Source organism: Panonychus citri, unplaced genomic scaffold (genome assembly GCF_014898815.1).
Source record: "Panonychus citri isolate SS breed McGregor unplaced genomic scaffold, ASM1489881v1 Contig00100, whole genome shotgun sequence".
NCBI classification, from domain to species: Eukaryota; Metazoa; Arthropoda; class Arachnida; order Trombidiformes; family Tetranychidae; genus Panonychus; species Panonychus citri.
Window position 1 is genome coordinate 736,986 of NW_026515505.1, and position 18,242 is coordinate 755,227.

Consider the following 18,242-nt stretch of genomic DNA (forward strand, 5'->3'; position numbering starts at 1 on the left):
TGATTGTGGGGAAAATTTAATTGAATCGGATTAGACTTACATGGAAACTAGTGTATTGCAATGAATCAATTTGATTGTCAGTTGAATGAATGGATAATCAACACTGGTTAAGATTTGAGATCAAGTTATTTGTGTATTGGATTAAAGGTGAACTTTTTTGGTGTTTTTGTTTCTTCAGGTTAACTGAATTTTCATCGTAGAGTCGAGTGATTTAGCCTGAGGGAAAGAGGCTCAACATGTGGTTGGGAAAGAGAGGGTAATTGTTTAGGGTCGAATCAAAGGTCCAAATAAAGAATGAGAAGGAAAACTGAGCAAAGAAAAAGATAGAAATTCATAAGATGAAGACAGAAAGTTAGATGAAAATTAGATTACACCTCGTGCGTTAAAAATACTTTCACTAAACGATTTTTTCGTTTCCACCACCGGATTTTTTTATCACCGCAGAATCATCATCATCATCGTGAGCAAAATTATATATTATTCTCATACTCAAAGATGATAATCCGAAAATAGTATCAAGATGAAGATGATAACTTCCTAGTTCAATAATATGTTACAATACTTGTAGGTTACTAAGTTTACTAATCAATTCAATGAACAACAATCAGCGATGATTCAACTTTTCTCAACTTTGGCAAGATTATTTCAATTTAGATTATGAAATTAAATACAAATGAAAAACGAAAAATTGATTCGAATCAGTAAAACTTATGAAACTAATAAGTTTCGACTTTAATTCTCGAATTAAGATGATCAAAATCTCAATAAATACGTGCCCATGAGCTATTGTTATATGAATTCTGAATTACCGTTCATGAGAAATTCAGGTTAAAAGAAATGGAGAGGTGATAAGTGAAAGTTCAATATCCAGAAACAAAAAGAGATAAAGAGCTGTTAATTAGGAAAGGACAGCTAAATCAAGACAAAATCGAATTAGTCGAGCTTAATCAACAATTAATTAAACTTGCCAAAGATGATTAAGTTAATGATGATAAAGATGATGAGGATGAGCAAGATAATTGGGAGTAAAGGTTGAAAATTAAATTCTAATTTGTTATTTTTTTAACAATTTCTTAACGATTTGATGATAATAATAATAGTCGTAACTGTTGATTATCGTTGATTGTCACAATTTGATTGTAATTATTAATATTTACTATAAATTGAGTTGAGATCAATATTTCATATCTTTATTTTGAAATTGATCGGTAAAATCTGAGTTTATGGTAGCTGATTAACCCGCCCAGGGTTAATCAGCTAATTAAAACACTATTCCTACGAAATTAACTAATTATTCAATTAATTGCTTTGTTTTAATTAGGTTAGGTCTCAATATTAAGGGCCACCTTTGATTAGGAAAGGCCCAGAGAGCCAAAGACAATCAAATTGTTGCTCTCACTTGCTTAGTCAATCAATAATTTTAATGGAATAAGTCTGACAATTTGTTAATTGATCAGCCCACTACTTTAAACTAAGATGTTACCAATTAATCAACTAGAAACTTAGTATTTCAATAATAATTAAAGTAGTAACTATACGAAGTTTTTAATTGTCGTTCCATTATTATTATTATCCGATGATAATACAAATACAATGTAATAATGGTTTGGTGACAATTAACACCTTAAGTTGTAATTATCCAGCATCCAATTGAATTGATTCCATTCAGCAAACAAACAAAAATTAAACTAATTCAATCAATCGAGCAATCAAATTTAATTGAAAACAATCACTGAAGTTCTGATGATCAACCGTTGTTACAACAACAATAACAACTGTTGACTCGAGTCTTTTACTGAGAGAGAGAGAGAGAGAGAGAGAGAGAGAGAGAGAGATTGTCTCTTTTTCTCTCTGTCTTATCATCATCTTGGTCTTTCTCTGTTTTTTTTTCACTTCTCTGTCGACTTTTGAACTTATACGAACAAGAATGTGGTCCATTTTTGGCCAACTTCGAGAGACCTTAAAATATATGCCAACTAAGAGTGGGTGCGACTTAGAAGCCTCTTCTTACTTTCTTTCGAACTTTTTTGTTTCTTTTCCTCTTTCTTTCATCATCCTCAGTTCTTGGCTTGTAAATAGAGAGGAAGGAACAATTTGAACAAGATATAAACTTTTTTTCCCTCTCATTTTCTGATTGATAAAAATTTGACAAAACAATTAATCGACACCTTTAACAATTAAGTGTTAAAAGCAGCAAGTTACACTCACTTTCAGATTGTTCTTTAGTCATTCTCTGGATTTCTTTTAATTGTTTACTTTCATTTCATTTCATCTCATTCATTTTGAGAAACTAAACTAAATTATTATTAAATTAAAAATTTATCAGGAGTGAAAAAAGTTAAACATAAAAAAACGAATCAGTGAGAATAGTTTATTGATAAACTGATAGATGGCATTAGTGGCCTAAAGAAAATTTAATTGTTAATTGTTTCTCTTTTAGTGTATAGTATTTAGTTTGATTAAAGTTGAAATTGGTGCCAATTGTTTGTGACAACGATGAAAATCAGGTCCAAAGATAGTTAACTCAAGAAAACAAAATGGTTGAGGTTATTACGACGTAATAATAGCTCAGTTTTAAGAGTAACAAAAAACAACTAAAAAACTGTTGAACTATCATAATTTTGGTCTCAACTTGGTCCATGTGATAAGATGAACAATAATAATCCAAATTTTAATTTTGAACTCACAGGTAAAGTTAATTAAATTAAAACTTATTAGGAGCGAAGAAAGTTAATCTTTTATCTTAAAATAGATCGAAAACCAACCGATAGATGGAGTTAGTGTACAGCGAAATTTTGTTTTTGTTTACAAAAAATTTGATTGATTTGAAAAACTGATCTGATAAATTTTAAGTTAATTAAATTTACCTGTGAATTTAAAAGTTGATTTTGTTTTATTATTGTTTGGCTAATCACAGGGATCAGGTTGATACCTAGATTGCAACATTTCAACCGACATTTATATTGTTCCAGACAATCTTAGGACTGGGCCGTTAGTGAATTACAACCATGTGTTTTCTTGGTAAGATTTTGTTAATAATTATAAAAATTTAATTTCTAATTTTTCTTTTATTTTTATTTTTTTTTAATTTTGTGTCATACCTAATGAGCCAACCAATTTTGGACCTTTGGACAATCGCCACGATTTTGAAAAGGACTCTGGTCCGAGGAAAATATTTTAAGGAGAACATTTTTTGAGGAGAACATTTTCCCTTTATTGGGATTAGGCGAACAGGACTTTGGTCCATTTACTTGTGATTTAATCTGTCAATTAATATGTAATTCGACCTCAGGGGAGAAAATTTGTTATTTACTTTATTATTTTCTTTTCTTTTCTTCGTCCCTAATTCCCTTACTTGTCCCTTATTCCCTTCCCTTGTACGGTCGTTATACCGGAAACGATGAATTTTAATTCATCGAAGCCTCCCCTGAGGTCGCTGTTAAAGCTTAAAATAAAAATTACAATTGAATTTAAGATCATTTTAATTAATTGATTTCGAGAATTTAATTGGATTTAATTGTTCAATTCTTTCAAATTTTCTCTGATTGTTTAGAGAGAATATCTTTTTGAAATGTTTCTTCGTCCTCTTTGAATATTCTTGGTTTTATTTTCTTCTACATTTGTTTGTTTTAATTCTTGTTCTTTTTCTCTTTTTTTTTCTTCCATTTTTTAAATCATCCCTGTGATTAATTGATTCAGTGTGAAGAAATATCTGCAATTCAATTTATCTCTTTTCTATTTGACTCTCTCACTCTCTCTCTCTTTCTTTCTTTATCAATCGTTCTCTTCTCACCGAACATTTGAATTACTACAATTTCGTGTGAATATTCGGGTTCATTGCGCATTAGAGATTTTCTCCCATTTTCTCTTTGGAGAAAAAAAAAACTTCTCTTATACATTTTATTCCCTTTTATTCTCTTTCTTTTTCTCACCAAGTCTCTTTCTCTCTTTTTCTCTCTTCCAATCATCTTCATCATCATCCTCTTTTTCTTTAAGACTCTTTTGTCCAACTGTTTTTCTCTCACCAGTTATCATTTGGTGTTTTCTCTTCTTCTCCTCTTTGTGATCCATCAGCAATTCATCACTTTTTTGCTCTCTTCTTAAAAGATCAACATCTTCATCTAGAATCTTCAACGATTTCAACTTTTTACTCATCAAAATGTCTCCCAAATTAATGTATTTCAATAGTTTCATCTTTATTCTTGTCATACTGATCGCTTTCGTGGCCTGTGAGAGTCCATCAGACAGACCCCAGAAGACAAATGTCAAGCAGTCATGTAATATATTTATCTTCATAAATATTGTTAAATTAATCAAAATTTAGAAACTTCAATCCTAAATCTGATTCTCTGCTTAGTGGTCACTTTTTTACTTTTTCTTATGGTCGCCATTTTTAACTCTAATTCTTTTGTTTCCCGAGACTAATTTTCAATTCTTTTCTTTCTCCATAATCAGCTTGCCGTTACAACAAAGGACCATGGTCAGAATGTGCCAATGGACAGAAAACCCGAACTGATACTTTAAGAGTCCCAACTTCAACTCCAAACTGTGAACCAACCCGAATAACAACCAAGAAATGTAAACCAGGTAGGAAAAAAGATTCTCAATTTTTAGTTTCCAATCCAAATCTCTTTTCCATCATCACCACCATTTCCAAGATAAATCCAGTTCCCTGATTTTGAAATATTAATAGTTTCAAATCTCTTAGTTATACAATTTGTGATGATTAGAATCGAGTAACAAAAAAAACATTGATTGATTCTCATGACAAGAAAATTTCATTTCAACTCTTGTTTACTAAGGAAAAACAAATCACATGATTTAGTTTGTCTTTAGCTTCAGGGATTATATAAAAGGGATCAGATCTTATTTCACCCAATTGAACCTTGAGAAAATGAATTAATATCTCAGAATGAGAATTGAGAAAAACATAAATTATATAATTAGAATAGAATCTCTTGTTCTCAAGTCAAGTTAACAGAAACACGAAGAAGATGCTAATTATTATATAAACATTATCGTTTTCTTTTTATCTGTTTTTCTGTTTGAGAACCGGAAAAACAGAATTACACTTGATTTCTTCATTTTATCTTTATCTTCATCCTTGAAAATGATAATTAATATTTATCCATCTTAATTGATGAATTACTTTTCTTTATTTGTATAATCTTGTTCATTTTTTCATCTTTCTCATCTTCAAAATTAACTACTCGGAACAATCAAAGTCTAATAGTAATTTATTATTTCTCAATCTCATTGGAAATTTGCTAATCTTCAATTCATGGTAACTGAACATTTTCAGGGTAGAAAAGTTTTTTCTTGTTCCTAATTGTTGAATCCTCTTAAATCTAACCTCTACAATTGAATTAACCTTGTTATATTTGTATTATGTTTCTCTTGCGATAATATAATTGGTAAATCTTATTTTCTCCTCTCTTAATTATATTTCATGGTTATTTATTTTTGATTAAGAAAATTTAATTCTAGAAACATGATACATATTAAGGATGAACAACAGATTAATTGGTGAAGTCCTATGACAACTCTAATATTTATCAATTTAATCAATATAATCTTGTTATTTATTATTAATTATCTAAGAATCTATTATTAGCTCCAATTAAGGACTTTCATGTACACAGACACACAAATAGTGAATCAGATTTAATTTAATTCCCGAGTTCAATTCTTATATGATTTCTCAGGTTCCTTTTATATTTCTATTAACTAATCATTCTCATCTTTCTCTCTCTCTCTCTCTCTCCTTTTCTGATATTTAGCTTGTAAATACACGAAGGAAGAATGGTCACCCTGTGAAAATGGTGAAAAAACTCGACTTCTCACCCGAACCGAGGGAGATGGTCCTGAATGTGAACGAACCAAAGTGATTAAGAAACAATGTCCAAAAAAGGGAGGCCCTAAACCACCAAAAGCCAAGAAACCATCAACAGCAACATACGACAAGGAAGCTTAATCAATGAAAGAACAGAAAGAGATTTAAAGTCTCCTCAACAACAATTAAAACTCAATTAATCTTCTTAATCAATCAACTCATTGAACATTTTCTCTCTTCAACGAAAGACAAAAATTTTCTTTTTCTCTTCTCTATTTCTTACAATTATGAAAGTGAAATTAATATAAATCAACGACAAAGAAAAAGCAAAAAAAAATCATTACTGATTATTAACCTTTTAGTAAATATAATCTTAATACTAATCCTAATATTATTACTACTCAAACTAATCATCTTCCTCTCTGATCATCTCTAAATTTCTGACTACCCAAAGTTCAGCTATTATCCTGATTTTTCCTCCAATAATGTCCATTATTATCCCGATGAGTTTGTATCATTATCGTGGTGTAATTTTGTCAAATGGATCAGCTAACAGGCAATCAAATCAAATGACAATTTGATTGACTAAAACAACAAAAAACTTTGAACTGACGAAGATGTAAAGTAAATTATCATTTCCAGTTCAGAATTCATCTTTTCCCTTCTTGTTTGTTCAGCTTAATCTCAAACATTTTCCATGAATCTGATCAAAATTCAGGTTAACAACATGAAATTTCAATTCTATCAGAAAACTTTACTCTTCGAATCAACAAAAATGAACTCATTGGAAACGATCACAAATCAAAGCAAAAAGAAAGCAAATCAAAGGACCAGAGGTTTTCATCATCAGGAAACATCATGAAGCCGAAAATTGAAGCTCAGGAAATCATGAACATTGAACAATTTTACCAAAAAAACAAATTCTTATCCATCAATCTAACCACTTTTTTCATCTTCTTACTCCCTGATGACAATTTATCTTCTCTTTCTTTTTTTGTATTATGTATTAATCTTACATCAACTATTATAAAAAAAAATCAAATCGAAAACCTAAATCTTGAAAGGTTTTTTTAACGATACAATTAACACGATAATCAATAAATTGGTTTAGGAATAACAACAATTAAAAGCTCTATGATTATTGAATAATTTTGAGTCCAATCAACTGATTGGTGAGAAGAAAAAAGTTTGATTAACTTATTTAACCTTTTCTGTTGGTTCATTGTAATTGGAATCAGCTAACTAATGTTTAATTTAATTTCCTCTTAATCTTAATTCATCTTAATTTATCATCTTTAATCAATATGATTATCGGTTCAATGAACTTATCAAACTCTTGAAGTTTTTTTTCCTTTTAATCATCTCTTTGATGTTTACAATTGATTTGATTGAATTTACTAGTTAATTGTCAACAATTAGTGTTTCAATCAACATCCAATTCAAGTGATTTCGCCAATTGGATTAATTTTAATCTCGTCATTTTGTCACATTATTAATCCTTTGTGGATATAGTTACTTTTTTTCTCGATGGCAATTAATAGATTTGATTAAATGTAATTCATAATAATTTAGATTTTTTAAATCATTTCAAAGTAATTGTTCATTGTTGGATTTTGATTGAAATTGATTTGGTTAAATTTTTGATTGAGAAGCAAAAAAAAGTATCAATCTAATTGTTTTGTTTTAGTGCGTACGGATTGGTTGAAATAGTGGAAGAAATTAGTTAAATTATGTTAAATAATCAACGAGAAATGATTGAAAGTTGTAAAATGAATCAAAATTAAATGATGAATTAAATTAAAGATAAATTTTCTCCGGGTGATTAAATCCATTGGCGATCGCAGTTTCATATGATGGCGGAGGAGATGGTTGATTAGTGTAATTGTTTCCAATTTCTAAATCACTGGGACCATAATAGGGACCATCAGTTTCAGGATTAAGCTATTAATCAATAAGATGAAGGTAAACAATTAGTGTATTTGATTGTTGTAATTAGAAAAGAAGATGAAAAGTTATAATTACCGCAGCGAGAATAGTTTGTCGGGTTAGATAATCGATCAAAGTTTTCTTCCGGATGTGAATTAATGTTTTCAGTGCGACCATTAGACCACAGCAAAGGAAAAAAGGTCCAATGAACCAGAATCGTGCAAAAGCGCTGGTCAGTGAGTGACTTTCCTCGATGGAGAGTAAAGTTATCAACGAACCAGCGGCGAACAGAGTTAAAGCCAAGCAAAGGTAAGCGTAAGAAATTGTATCACAAGGTGATATTGGTACACCGATTGAAATGGTTTCCATGGTTGGTGTATTTCGAGAGGACATTTTCCGTTTCCGATGAATACGATAATGATATAAATATATCGTTCTTATGTATATATAAATGTGTTCGTGTATGAAGATAAATAATTTAACAGCAATCAACAAGATTAATAACAATGGAATGATTGAAATATATATTATATTCAGGCGATTCAAATACCATTTGAATTATGGTTGTGATAATTGTTGTTAATGTGTTTCAATTGTTGTTGTTTTAAGAGATGATCATGTTTATCTTGAGATAGATTATTATTATTAATCAGATGAGAGAAGATGAAATCAGCTGATTGATTTGATTCTTGTGACGAAGTTAATGATCTCTGGTCCATTGTGATGTTCAAAGAGTTAAGGTTTACCTGTAAAGGAATAGGATATTGAGAAAATTTTCTGTTAGAATTTGTAAATTGTTGAAGGAATAGAATCAAATTTAACCATAATTAGTCTGGTGAGTGCGAGGATTGGGTAATTAAGGATTTTAAGGATTTCTCTTTAGGTGGAGCGTTTGGATCTTTCTCATGTGTTATTTTCCATTGGAAATTAACTAGGTCAGTCTTTTTGGATCAAAGGTAAAAGGTGAGGAGATTATGGTGACAATTATCCCTGGAAATTGAAAAGATTTGTTAATTTTAGTTCAATTTACGAGAGAAAACTAATCATCCAAATTGGAAGAAACTAAAAATTGATTTTAAAAAAATTGGAAGATTTTGAAAGTTAAATGGTGAAATTTATATTCGCAATTTATACAATTAAAGGGTAATAACTAACATCCTTCAAGGAGAGGATTAAATCAGAAAGGTTAATTAAACGCAATTCTCACCTTGTAATTCAAATCGATCTCCATTAATTGTTAACATAAAATGAAAACACTTCAATTAATTAACCTTTTTTTTTCACCTGAAGAAAATGTTAACGATGAACCAACGAAACTGATAAAGATGAAAAGATGAGATAAAATGAAGATAAATTTAACCAATTAGAATGTTGAATGATGTAAATTAATCAATAATTAAGAATAAATTAGAAAATAACAAAAGGAAACATGAAAAAGTAATTAGAGTCAATTGGTAAACAACATTTTCTTTGTCTCATTAACCTTATAAGAGAAAGAGGTAAACAAAAAATGCGACAGAGAAAAAGACAGAGAAAATGTTAGAATTTGTTTTTTCCCAAAAAAATTCTGGTTCCATTTCTTATGTTTACGCATCTTCATGTTTACCCTGAATTCTGAGTCTACTCAACCAGAATTTTATTATTCACCAATTGAACCATGTATCAGTTACTAGTTAAGAATTTATCTTCCTTTTAGATGAGAGAAAATAAAAGAAAGAAAAGAAAGTGAAATCTCAAATAATCTCTACGAAGTAAACAAAAAAAATTCTTTTCTTTTGTTTCTATATTTTTGTTTGTTCTTTTCTCTACTAAATCATCATCTCTGATTATTAATCATTTGGAATGTTTAATTACTGTTCTTCTTGGTGTTAACTTATCTGTGGATAAATTAGATTGCCACAATTAAATAGTTAATTGTTGATTCTCATCATGGGTCCAACTACAATCCATAGTCAACCAGAAAGTTACCATTCCAGTAAGGTGAGTATATGGAGTTAGTGTTTAGTTTTAATTCCAATGTTAATTGTTGATTGAATTGTTGTTAATTATAGTTTTTTTTGTTCTATTTCTATGGTTGTATTGGCATTGATTTGGATTAGGTGATTGGATTCAAGGGATTGGAGGCATTGGCTCTTGTTGTGATTATTGGTGTTCTGTTGATCATTTCGGCCCTGACCAGTTTTACTAATTTAATGATCATCTATAAATTACGATTGTTTCCCAATAGTGAGATGATTGCTTTTAGTGATGATGGTCATGTTATCTTTAATCATCAGGCTTATCTGAATCGTATCAATTTATATAAAAATGTAATCAACGGAGTTTCCAAGATAAAAGGAGATGTATCACTTGAAGCGGGACCAGATTCTTATTTACATCTTAATTCTGATGGTTTGGAAATTGGTTCACCGGAGGGTTTTCAGGTTTATTCAAGGAAAACGGATAAACTTTTATTTCCACCTGATTTTTCACAATTATCTTTACCTTCAGTTTCATCGATTTCAATTAAAGGAGGAATACGAAATGTTCACAAAATAAGATCACCAACTAATGATGATTTAACCATTTCATCTGATGAATCGATTAGTATTTCTGGTAATGAAGGTGTTAATGTGCAATCTAAAGCAATCAATTTATCTGCTTCTTCAATTAGTCTTTCAAGTTTAAATGGTTCAATTGTATTTGATGGTGAACAAGGTATTACAATTAATCCAAATCGTATGATTATCTCACATGGTGGAGGATCAATCAGCAGTGATGGAGAGGAAACTTTACAATATAAATTGTGTGTTTGTGGTAAAACTGGACGATTGTTTAGAATCAAAATTAAATCATCGGATCAAGGATGTGCTGATGTCCGATTTCCAGAATCAGGTAATCCTTGTATATAATTAAGGTTCTTAAATTGTTTCCATTTACAATCATCATTTTAGGTCAATTTCATCATTTCGATTATCCTAAATCTCATATCAATTCAAAATTTTCATTAATAACTTGAGGTGCTAATAATTAACTAAGTTTGATTATCACCAATCAGAATCAAAACAGAATCAAATTGTAACCAACAACCTTAAATTATATCAGATTTTTTTTTTGTATATTGTATATAATTAAAACAATTAATTGTAACAGTTTGTTTCTAATTTAATTGACTTTGATAAACAAAACAATTTAGGTTACAGTTTGATAATCATTTGGGTTTGTCAAGGTGTTTATAAGTTAAACTGTTGGTGATGATTAAATATGAATAGATTATCATTAATGATGATTACAGTGTATTGTTAAGAAATTGATTATGATTTAACTAATGATTATATAATTAAATGATACTAATTAATCTTACCAAAATCACTGGTAGTCTCTTTTTCCTAAATGAGTATAAATTGTGACAACAATTTGAGGGAAGAAAATTATTGCACAATTTAAATTGATTAATAAGGAGATGGAAAGTTGTAATTTCATTTAACCAAGAATATAAGGCAAATTAGTGATGAGATTAATGATAAAGGTGAAAAATTGATCATTATAAACAATTAAATTAATTATTTATAATCCTTTAACTTTGAAAAGTTCAGGTTCTTGTGCATAAAATTGAAGATAATGATAGTAGAGTGTAAATCCAATGAAATGGAGGCAACTGTAGATCGAATTGAGTAAAATGTAGATGTGAGGATAACGGGTCGGTGGTTTTAATAATATACTGGCCAGTGTTAAGAATAGACATCCACAAATCGAGGAGACAAAGATGATTGTTCGGGCTTTATGAACAACATTGAACGAATCAGAAAGTCCCATGTCCCGGAAGAAAGCGACATAAATAATCATCGAGAAACAGGTAAGGGCCAATGTTGGCATAATTAAACCATCTTTAGCCATTAATGGTAAAAGGCTGTTGATAATTAAAGAATAGGATAAGAGAATTAATGAATTTCATAGTGAACAATTAAGTAAAAAGAGATGAGGATTTGATTGTAGAAAAAATAAATGAATTTTGAATAAGTTGCCAAGAAAATAAGAGAAGGAGAAATTGGAAGAGGAACAAATTTTCTCCTTCTTTTTTTATAAAGAGTATAAAACTATTAATTGTAAATGTTAGAAAATATTAATTGTATCAAGTGAAATGAATTCACTGTTAATTGTTTTGGAATTTTTGATTGTTGTTCTCGTTTTCATACCTAAATGTTGATATAATGTAAAACCATAGAGTTGTGAATGGATGTTCATGGATCAAAAGTGTAACTGGCCTGAAATGGAAAATTGATTCAATTAGAGAAAAAATTTGATGTTAATTAGTTAATTAGTGTAGTTTGATTGTGGATAAACTTACAAGGCTACAAGGAGAATTGTCTTCTCGTGAACTTGGAAGGATAAAAGGAAGAAAATCAATGATGTCCCAGCCTAAGATTAACAGAGAGAAATAGAGAATTAGAGAAGACAATTTATTAATCCGATTATAATCAGTAGAGTAGAAAAAAATCTCCTTTTCTTACAAGATTGTAGATGAAATTTTTGACAGTAGGATTTTTGAACAGGTGAAGAGACGAAGGTAAAAGGCAAGTGAATGTGGTCAATGCTGATATTTTAGCCATGTTTTCCGACGAGATCAATGTTTTCAGTTTGATTAGAACTTCCAATGAACACCAAATATTGGCAACTTTGTCCTGTAGATTTGGAATCAATTGTGAGAAATGATCATCTAAAAAACGATTCTTCATAATTGATGCTTACCTCATAAAGTCCTCTTGAAATGGGAAAAAGTCGTTGGACAACGGAGAGAAATGTCTCCATATCCCAAATGAATGGGAACCAGCAAACCGTGAAAGTGGTAATAACAGCAGATCCAATTGTGATCAGAGTAATTAAGCTTTTAGCTCGATTAGTATATTGGAAGCAAATTCCAAGGAGGAAGAAGAAAAATGAGAATGAATAATAAAGGGTCATCTGTTTATAGTTAAGGGCGAGGCAGTAAAGGACTGAGGCGATAAAGTAACGACCATTCATCAACATAGTAACTGACCAAATGGTTAATCCAAGGCTAACACAGTTATATTGAAAATGGCCATGGTCAATAAGGATTAATGCTGGATACATAAGGCCAATTGTTGCGACCATTGCTCTTTCTCTAGGGGTCAAAGGTTTACGTACAATCATAAAATAGTAAACCAAACCGGTGAAATAGATGAAAACATCGCTGACCAATACGGTACTTCTCATGAATATCTTATGGTCATAAGTTTGAATTCCTCTTGAGGTATGAATTTGAACCCATGATCTATTGAACGAATCGGCAATATAACCATTTAACCAACTATGATAGGCAGTTAATGGCGGATAATCTAATCCCCAGTAAAGGAGATCATTGTCAGTGGTGTTTTTGTACCAATCGGTTGGCCTAACATTAAAGGTAATCTCTTGCCAGTGACGTTGAGCCTCATAATCACCATAAATAGGATAATTTCTAGCACCTGGAGTATTAAAAAGGTACACAAAACAGAACAAAAAATAAACTAGATTAGTCAAAGTAAAAAAGATTAACAACAATTTGGAAATGTAAAAATAATTCTTACCAGAATATGAAAAGCGCGAGATTAACCATCTCAACATAAAATTTAAAATTATACTCGGAATTAGGAAACTATCCATCCGAGTTATAGCTTGTTTGACACCTTGGAATACCATGTTCACCGGTAACACAATTAGTAAATTGTAATAAAGGAAAAAATATCAAATTAAACAATTAACTAACCACAAACACTAAGCTCAAAGTAACATAGGCAACACCAAGTAACCAATGCCACATGTGTATTAATAATACAACAAGAGAAAAGATAATTTATCAAATTAATTAGACAATTAATGGTTAATTGTTTGGAGAAAACTTAATCCCAAGTGGTTAACACATAAAGAGAAATCAAATTTACTAATTGTCGAAGTTAATTAATCAGATTAAATTGATTGTTAGAAAGAGCAAAGAAATTAAATGATGAGAAAACAAAGTGAGTATAGAATTTAAATTTAGCGTCTAACCCAAAAGAGAAAAAAAAAGAAAGAGAATTTTTGTTCTCTCTTTTTCTCTTTCTTTCTCGTTTGTTTTCTTTTGTTTTCTTTTCTAATAACATGATGACAATTATGATCTTTAATTTGATTGTCTCTTAATTGTTACACGTCTTCGAATTAATATCAATCTAATTAATCTGTTATTCTTTTAATGATTATTTTTCCTTTTCTTTCTTTGATTGTTACTCTTTTTGTTTATTGCTCTTTAATAGTTTGAATCAATATTCAACATCTGATTAGTTATGATTGATGACGACGATGATTAATTAATTAGATGATTAATTCTATCACTGGTAAGTTAATTTCTTTTTATTTCATGTAATTGTTGAAAGTTTGATGAGAAGTGTGAATTATGATCAACTAAAACTTCTAATTAAGTTGATTGTGTAGCTTTTGAAACCTTTTTTTTGTGTAATCATCTTTGTTTACATGGATTAATTTTTTCTTGTTTCTAATTAGATTTTGACTTTTGATTATAGATTTTGGATTTAAAATTTAACTATTGGTTTCTATTGATTGCCTGCTATTAGTTACCTATTTGATTACAATATGATTAAAGCAGTTATTTTAATTGGTGGTCCTCTAAAAGGTTTGTTTACATTTTTGATTCTCTCAATTAATGTTGATCATTTTGTATTGGTTATTTTTTTGTTTCTCTTTGGATTTGATTATCTGATTTGATGGTTGGTTTTTTTTTGCTTCGTTTTTAGGAACTCGATTCCGTCCGTTAAGCTTTGATACACCTAAACATTTATTCCCTGTTGGGGGAAGACCAATGGTTCAACACTTGATCGAAGCCTGTGCCAAAGTTGATGGATTAAAGGAAATCTTTCTCATGGGATATTACCAATTAGACGCTTCATTGACCACTTTTATCCGTAACATGAGCGGCGAGTACAATTTAGATATACGATATCTTCAAGAATTTACCACACTTGGAACCTGTGGTGGTATTTATCATTTTCGAGACATAATTTGTCGCCATAATCTTGAAGCATTTTTCCTAATCAATGGTGATGTTTGCGGAGACTTTGATTTATCAGCCATGTTGAATTTTCACCGATCAATACCAAATGACACTAATGGATCAATGACTGTAATGGTTACGGAAGCAACTCGCCAACAATCACTTAATTATGGTTGTATTGTCGAGGCGAAAGATAATCATAAGATACTTCATTTCGTCGAGAAACCATCAACCTTTGTTAGTACAATGATCAATTGCGGAATCTATTTGTGTCCAATTACCATTTTTGATCAAATTGCTTCGGTAATTAAATCCAAACAGGATAGTAACTCATCGGAAGCTGGTGAAAGATATGCTGATGATTATTCTGATCTTGATTTAACTAATAAAACCATGAATGGTGATTTACCGGAAATTTTAAGTCTCGAAGAAGATATTTTATCTCGATTGGCTGGTTCCCATTATCTTAACGCTTTTCACACTAATCAATGGTGGTGTCAGGTTAAAACCGCTGCTTCGGCCATTTATGCCAATCGTAATTATCTTAAATTGTATCGAGGATCTCATCCAAGTCTTTTAGTTAATAAAACAACGACCAAAGGACCAGAAATCATTGGTGATGTTTGGATTGATCCAACAGCCGAAGTTGATTCAACCGCTATCATTGGTCCTAATGTTAGCATTGGTTCTGGAGTTCGAGTCAGAGCTGGAGTACGAATTAAAGAATCAATTATCTTAAGTGATGCGCTAATTGGTGATCATTCATTAATTTTACACTCAATAATTGGTTACAATACAGTAATTGGTTGTTGGACTCGAGTAGAGGGAACACCAAGTGATCCTAATCCCGACAAAGCGTTTGCAAAGATGGAGAATCAAACATTATTCAACCAAGATGGTAAATTAAATCCATCAATCACGGTCTTGGGTATGTTTCCATCAACAATTACCGATTAATTAACTCGATGATTACTAATTTTGAAATTTTCTCGACATATTTTTTTTTCTACTTATTATTTAGGTTCAAATGTTCAAGTTCCTTCTGGACTTCTTGTTCTTAATTCAATTGTTTTACCCCACAAAGAGCTTGGTCGAAGTTATCGTAATGAAATCATCTTATAGAAAAAGATTTAATTACAATTTAATTACATTTAATGTAAAATTATTTTCTTCAAATGGTTTAATATTTTTTTCCAACCAGCAACAAGTGAACTTATTACTCTCGTTCTTATCAATACATTTTTATTCCTAAATTCAATATTTTTGACAATTATAATTCTGTCAAATTCCACATGAAAACGTACAATCAAATGTTTATAATTAACAATTAATTAAACATTTTAATCTTAATTTAACCGGTAAAAAAATTCTTGTTTACATGTAAGATTTTTTTCTAATCCACCAGGTGTCGCTCTCTTATTCTTTTCTCAAATGTAAACAAAATTTGAATTTAAATTGTTCCCAAAATGATTTTATTAAAGAAGCAATTTAACTGTAATTATAAATTGTTCTCAAAAAAATTAACTAAATTCCAACGTTTATCTCCTTTAATAGCTTCTGTTTCAGGTTCTTCATATTCAACAACAGATTCTAATGGAAAAGATTATCAACTTTACCTTTACAATCATTACACTCGTTCAAAGGAGTTGGTTAAACTTACCGGTGATTTAATACCAATCACTTTATCGTGTAAACAATTAACTAATGAACCATTAATTGGAACTGTCTATATATGTGGACCAACTGTTTACGATTATTGTCACATCGGCCATGCAATGAGCTACACAAGGTTTGATATTTTCAGGCGATTCTTGCAAACTTACGGAAATGTTAATCTTGGTAAGAGAATTTGTAAAATTTTCTATTCTTTTTTCTTGTGGTTTTCTTTTATAATTAATTGTTTTTCTTTGTTCTAAAGTCACTGCAATGAATATTACTGATATTGACGATAAAATAATGAAAAAAGCTGCTGAAGAAAAAGTATCTTACCGATCGATTGGAGATAAATATTTCTCAGCATTTCTTGATGATCTCCAATCTTTGAATATACTTCCCGTTGATTCATTTGTCCGAGTCACTGATCATATAGATGAAATTATTGATTATATTGGTTCACTTGAAGTTAAAGGATATGCTTATATTAATTCAGAAACTAATGATGTTAATTTTGACACTTCCAAGGTTAATGAATTCAATGATAAGATTGAAAATATAACCGATAAATCAAAAGGTAAAAAATCAAGTAAAGATTTTGCTCTTTGGAGAAGCGCTTCAAATGAACCACTTTGGGTCTATACAAGTCCAGTTAATGGTCAACAATTAAAAGGAAGACCAGGTTAGTACTCATTTGTCAATCAATGATAATCATGCAACAATTAACTAATTTTCTCTTGCAAAAGGTTGGCACATCGAGTGTAGTGTAATTGCAAGTTGGTTATTTGGTTCATCTCTTGATTTTCACTTCGGTGGAAAGGATTTAATTTTTCCTCATCATTTCTGCGAATCAGTTTGTTCATCTTGTTATTTTGATCAAATTAACAAACAATCAGCAACTAATTGGGCTTCTCATTGGTTCCATTCAAGTCACGTCAAAATAGCTAAAGAGGTTTGAATTTGATTCTAAATTTTGATTCTTTCCAATTCTTAATTGTTATTGTTTCGATTTTGTTTTTCATCACAGAAAATGAGCAAATCAATTGGAAACGTAATCACAATCAAAGATTTTATCAAAACTAATAGTCCTGATCTTCTTAGGATCATGTGCCTAATGCAACATTATCGTAGCGGTGAGTAGACCGAATCCCGTTAGAATTGATTTAAATCTAATTGTTTTGATTGTAATTTTTTCCTCCATTTCTTCAATTATTAGATATCGATTATGATGGTTTAATTATCAAAAGATATGGTGAATTAGACCGACGATTTAAACAATTTAATCTCTCAATGAAAGAGAAGACACTTTCGCTTGGATTAAATAAATTTCGTAATGAACAGTTAATTAATTGTCAACCTGATGATCAAAAATTATCTAATCTACTCAAACAATCAACTGATGAAATACTTTCTGGTGCTGCCAATGATTGGGATCTAGAGAAAGGGTTAAATTCAATTCTGGAAGTAATTAATTACTCTGATTCGTTAGTCAATCCAAGTTTAATTGATTTAAATTGTCTTAAATCTCATGTTAACAAATGGATGAATTCAATTGGCCTTAGTTATCCTGATGGTTCACAATCAACTAATACCAAACAAGATTTACTTCTAATCACTTTGATTAATCATCGTAATCAAGTGCGAACATTATCATTGGAAAGTTTAATTAAAACTGATTTAACGGTGAATCAAGCGAAAGAACAATTTAAAAGTATTCTTAAATCATGTGACAATTTAAGAGCTAAACTTGATTCTCTTGGTTATGTGATTAAGGATTCGAAATTCAAAGCTGATAATTAACTGTTT

General features: G+C 30.2%; 6 protein-coding genes across 7 annotated transcripts; 4 read left to right on the forward strand and 2 right to left on the reverse strand.

Moving 5' to 3' along the window:
- Window positions 1-3,570: 3,570 nt before the first annotated feature.
- On the forward strand, window positions 3,571-6,982 carry LOC128388571 (uncharacterized). The gene is made up of 3 exons (XM_053347983.1): window positions 3,571-4,277; window positions 4,456-4,587; window positions 5,781-6,982. Exons 1-3 carry the CDS (start codon window positions 4,160-4,162, stop codon window positions 5,972-5,974), a joined length of 444 nt encoding a protein of 147 aa, XP_053203958.1. The 5' UTR covers window positions 3,571-4,159; the 3' UTR covers window positions 5,975-6,982.
- A 187-nt stretch (window positions 6,983-7,169) lies between these two features.
- On the reverse strand, window positions 7,170-9,311 carry LOC128388572 (uncharacterized). Its single transcript, XM_053347984.1, has 3 exons — window positions 8,967-9,311; window positions 7,856-8,505; window positions 7,170-7,774 (listed from the first exon to the last, which is right to left on the reverse strand). The coding sequence occupies exons 2-3, from the start codon at window positions 8,150-8,152 to the stop codon at window positions 7,631-7,633; spliced, it is 441 nt and encodes a 146-aa protein (XP_053203959.1). The 5' UTR covers window positions 8,153-8,505; window positions 8,967-9,311; the 3' UTR covers window positions 7,170-7,630.
- A 111-nt stretch (window positions 9,312-9,422) lies between these two features.
- On the forward strand, window positions 9,423-10,888 carry LOC128388568 (uncharacterized). Its single transcript, XM_053347981.1, has 2 exons — window positions 9,423-9,739; window positions 9,859-10,888. The coding sequence occupies exons 1-2, from the start codon at window positions 9,689-9,691 to the stop codon at window positions 10,648-10,650; spliced, it is 843 nt and encodes a 280-aa protein (XP_053203956.1). The 5' UTR covers window positions 9,423-9,688; the 3' UTR covers window positions 10,651-10,888.
- LOC128388566 (dolichyl pyrophosphate Man9GlcNAc2 alpha-1,3-glucosyltransferase-like) lies at window positions 10,883-13,761 on the reverse strand. Its single transcript, XM_053347978.1, has 6 exons — window positions 13,327-13,761; window positions 12,488-13,224; window positions 12,250-12,420; window positions 12,087-12,157; window positions 11,935-12,003; window positions 10,883-11,648 (listed from the first exon to the last, which is right to left on the reverse strand). The coding sequence occupies exons 1-6, from the start codon at window positions 13,436-13,438 to the stop codon at window positions 11,306-11,308; spliced, it is 1,503 nt and encodes a 500-aa protein (XP_053203953.1). The 5' UTR covers window positions 13,439-13,761; the 3' UTR covers window positions 10,883-11,305.
- A 116-nt stretch (window positions 13,762-13,877) lies between these two features.
- On the forward strand, window positions 13,878-16,288 carry LOC128388567 (mannose-1-phosphate guanyltransferase alpha-A-like). Of its 2 annotated transcripts, none has more exons than XM_053347980.1 (4): window positions 13,878-14,109; window positions 14,276-14,405; window positions 14,527-15,711; window positions 15,805-16,288. In XM_053347980.1, the coding sequence occupies exons 2-4, from the start codon at window positions 14,366-14,368 to the stop codon at window positions 15,903-15,905; spliced, it is 1,326 nt and encodes a 441-aa protein (XP_053203955.1). In that variant the 5' UTR covers window positions 13,878-14,109; window positions 14,276-14,365; the 3' UTR covers window positions 15,906-16,288. The 2 variants fall into 2 exon arrangements, with proteins under 2 accessions (XP_053203955.1, XP_053203954.1); XM_053347979.1 differs by having other exon boundaries at window positions 14,296-14,405.
- Window positions 16,246-18,238, forward strand: LOC128388564 (uncharacterized). Its single transcript, XM_053347975.1, has 5 exons — window positions 16,246-16,622; window positions 16,702-17,118; window positions 17,183-17,388; window positions 17,464-17,569; window positions 17,653-18,238. The coding sequence occupies exons 1-5, from the start codon at window positions 16,250-16,252 to the stop codon at window positions 18,234-18,236; spliced, it is 1,686 nt and encodes a 561-aa protein (XP_053203950.1). The 5' UTR covers window positions 16,246-16,249; the 3' UTR covers window positions 18,237-18,238.
- The last annotated feature ends 4 nt before the right edge of the window (window positions 18,239-18,242 follow it).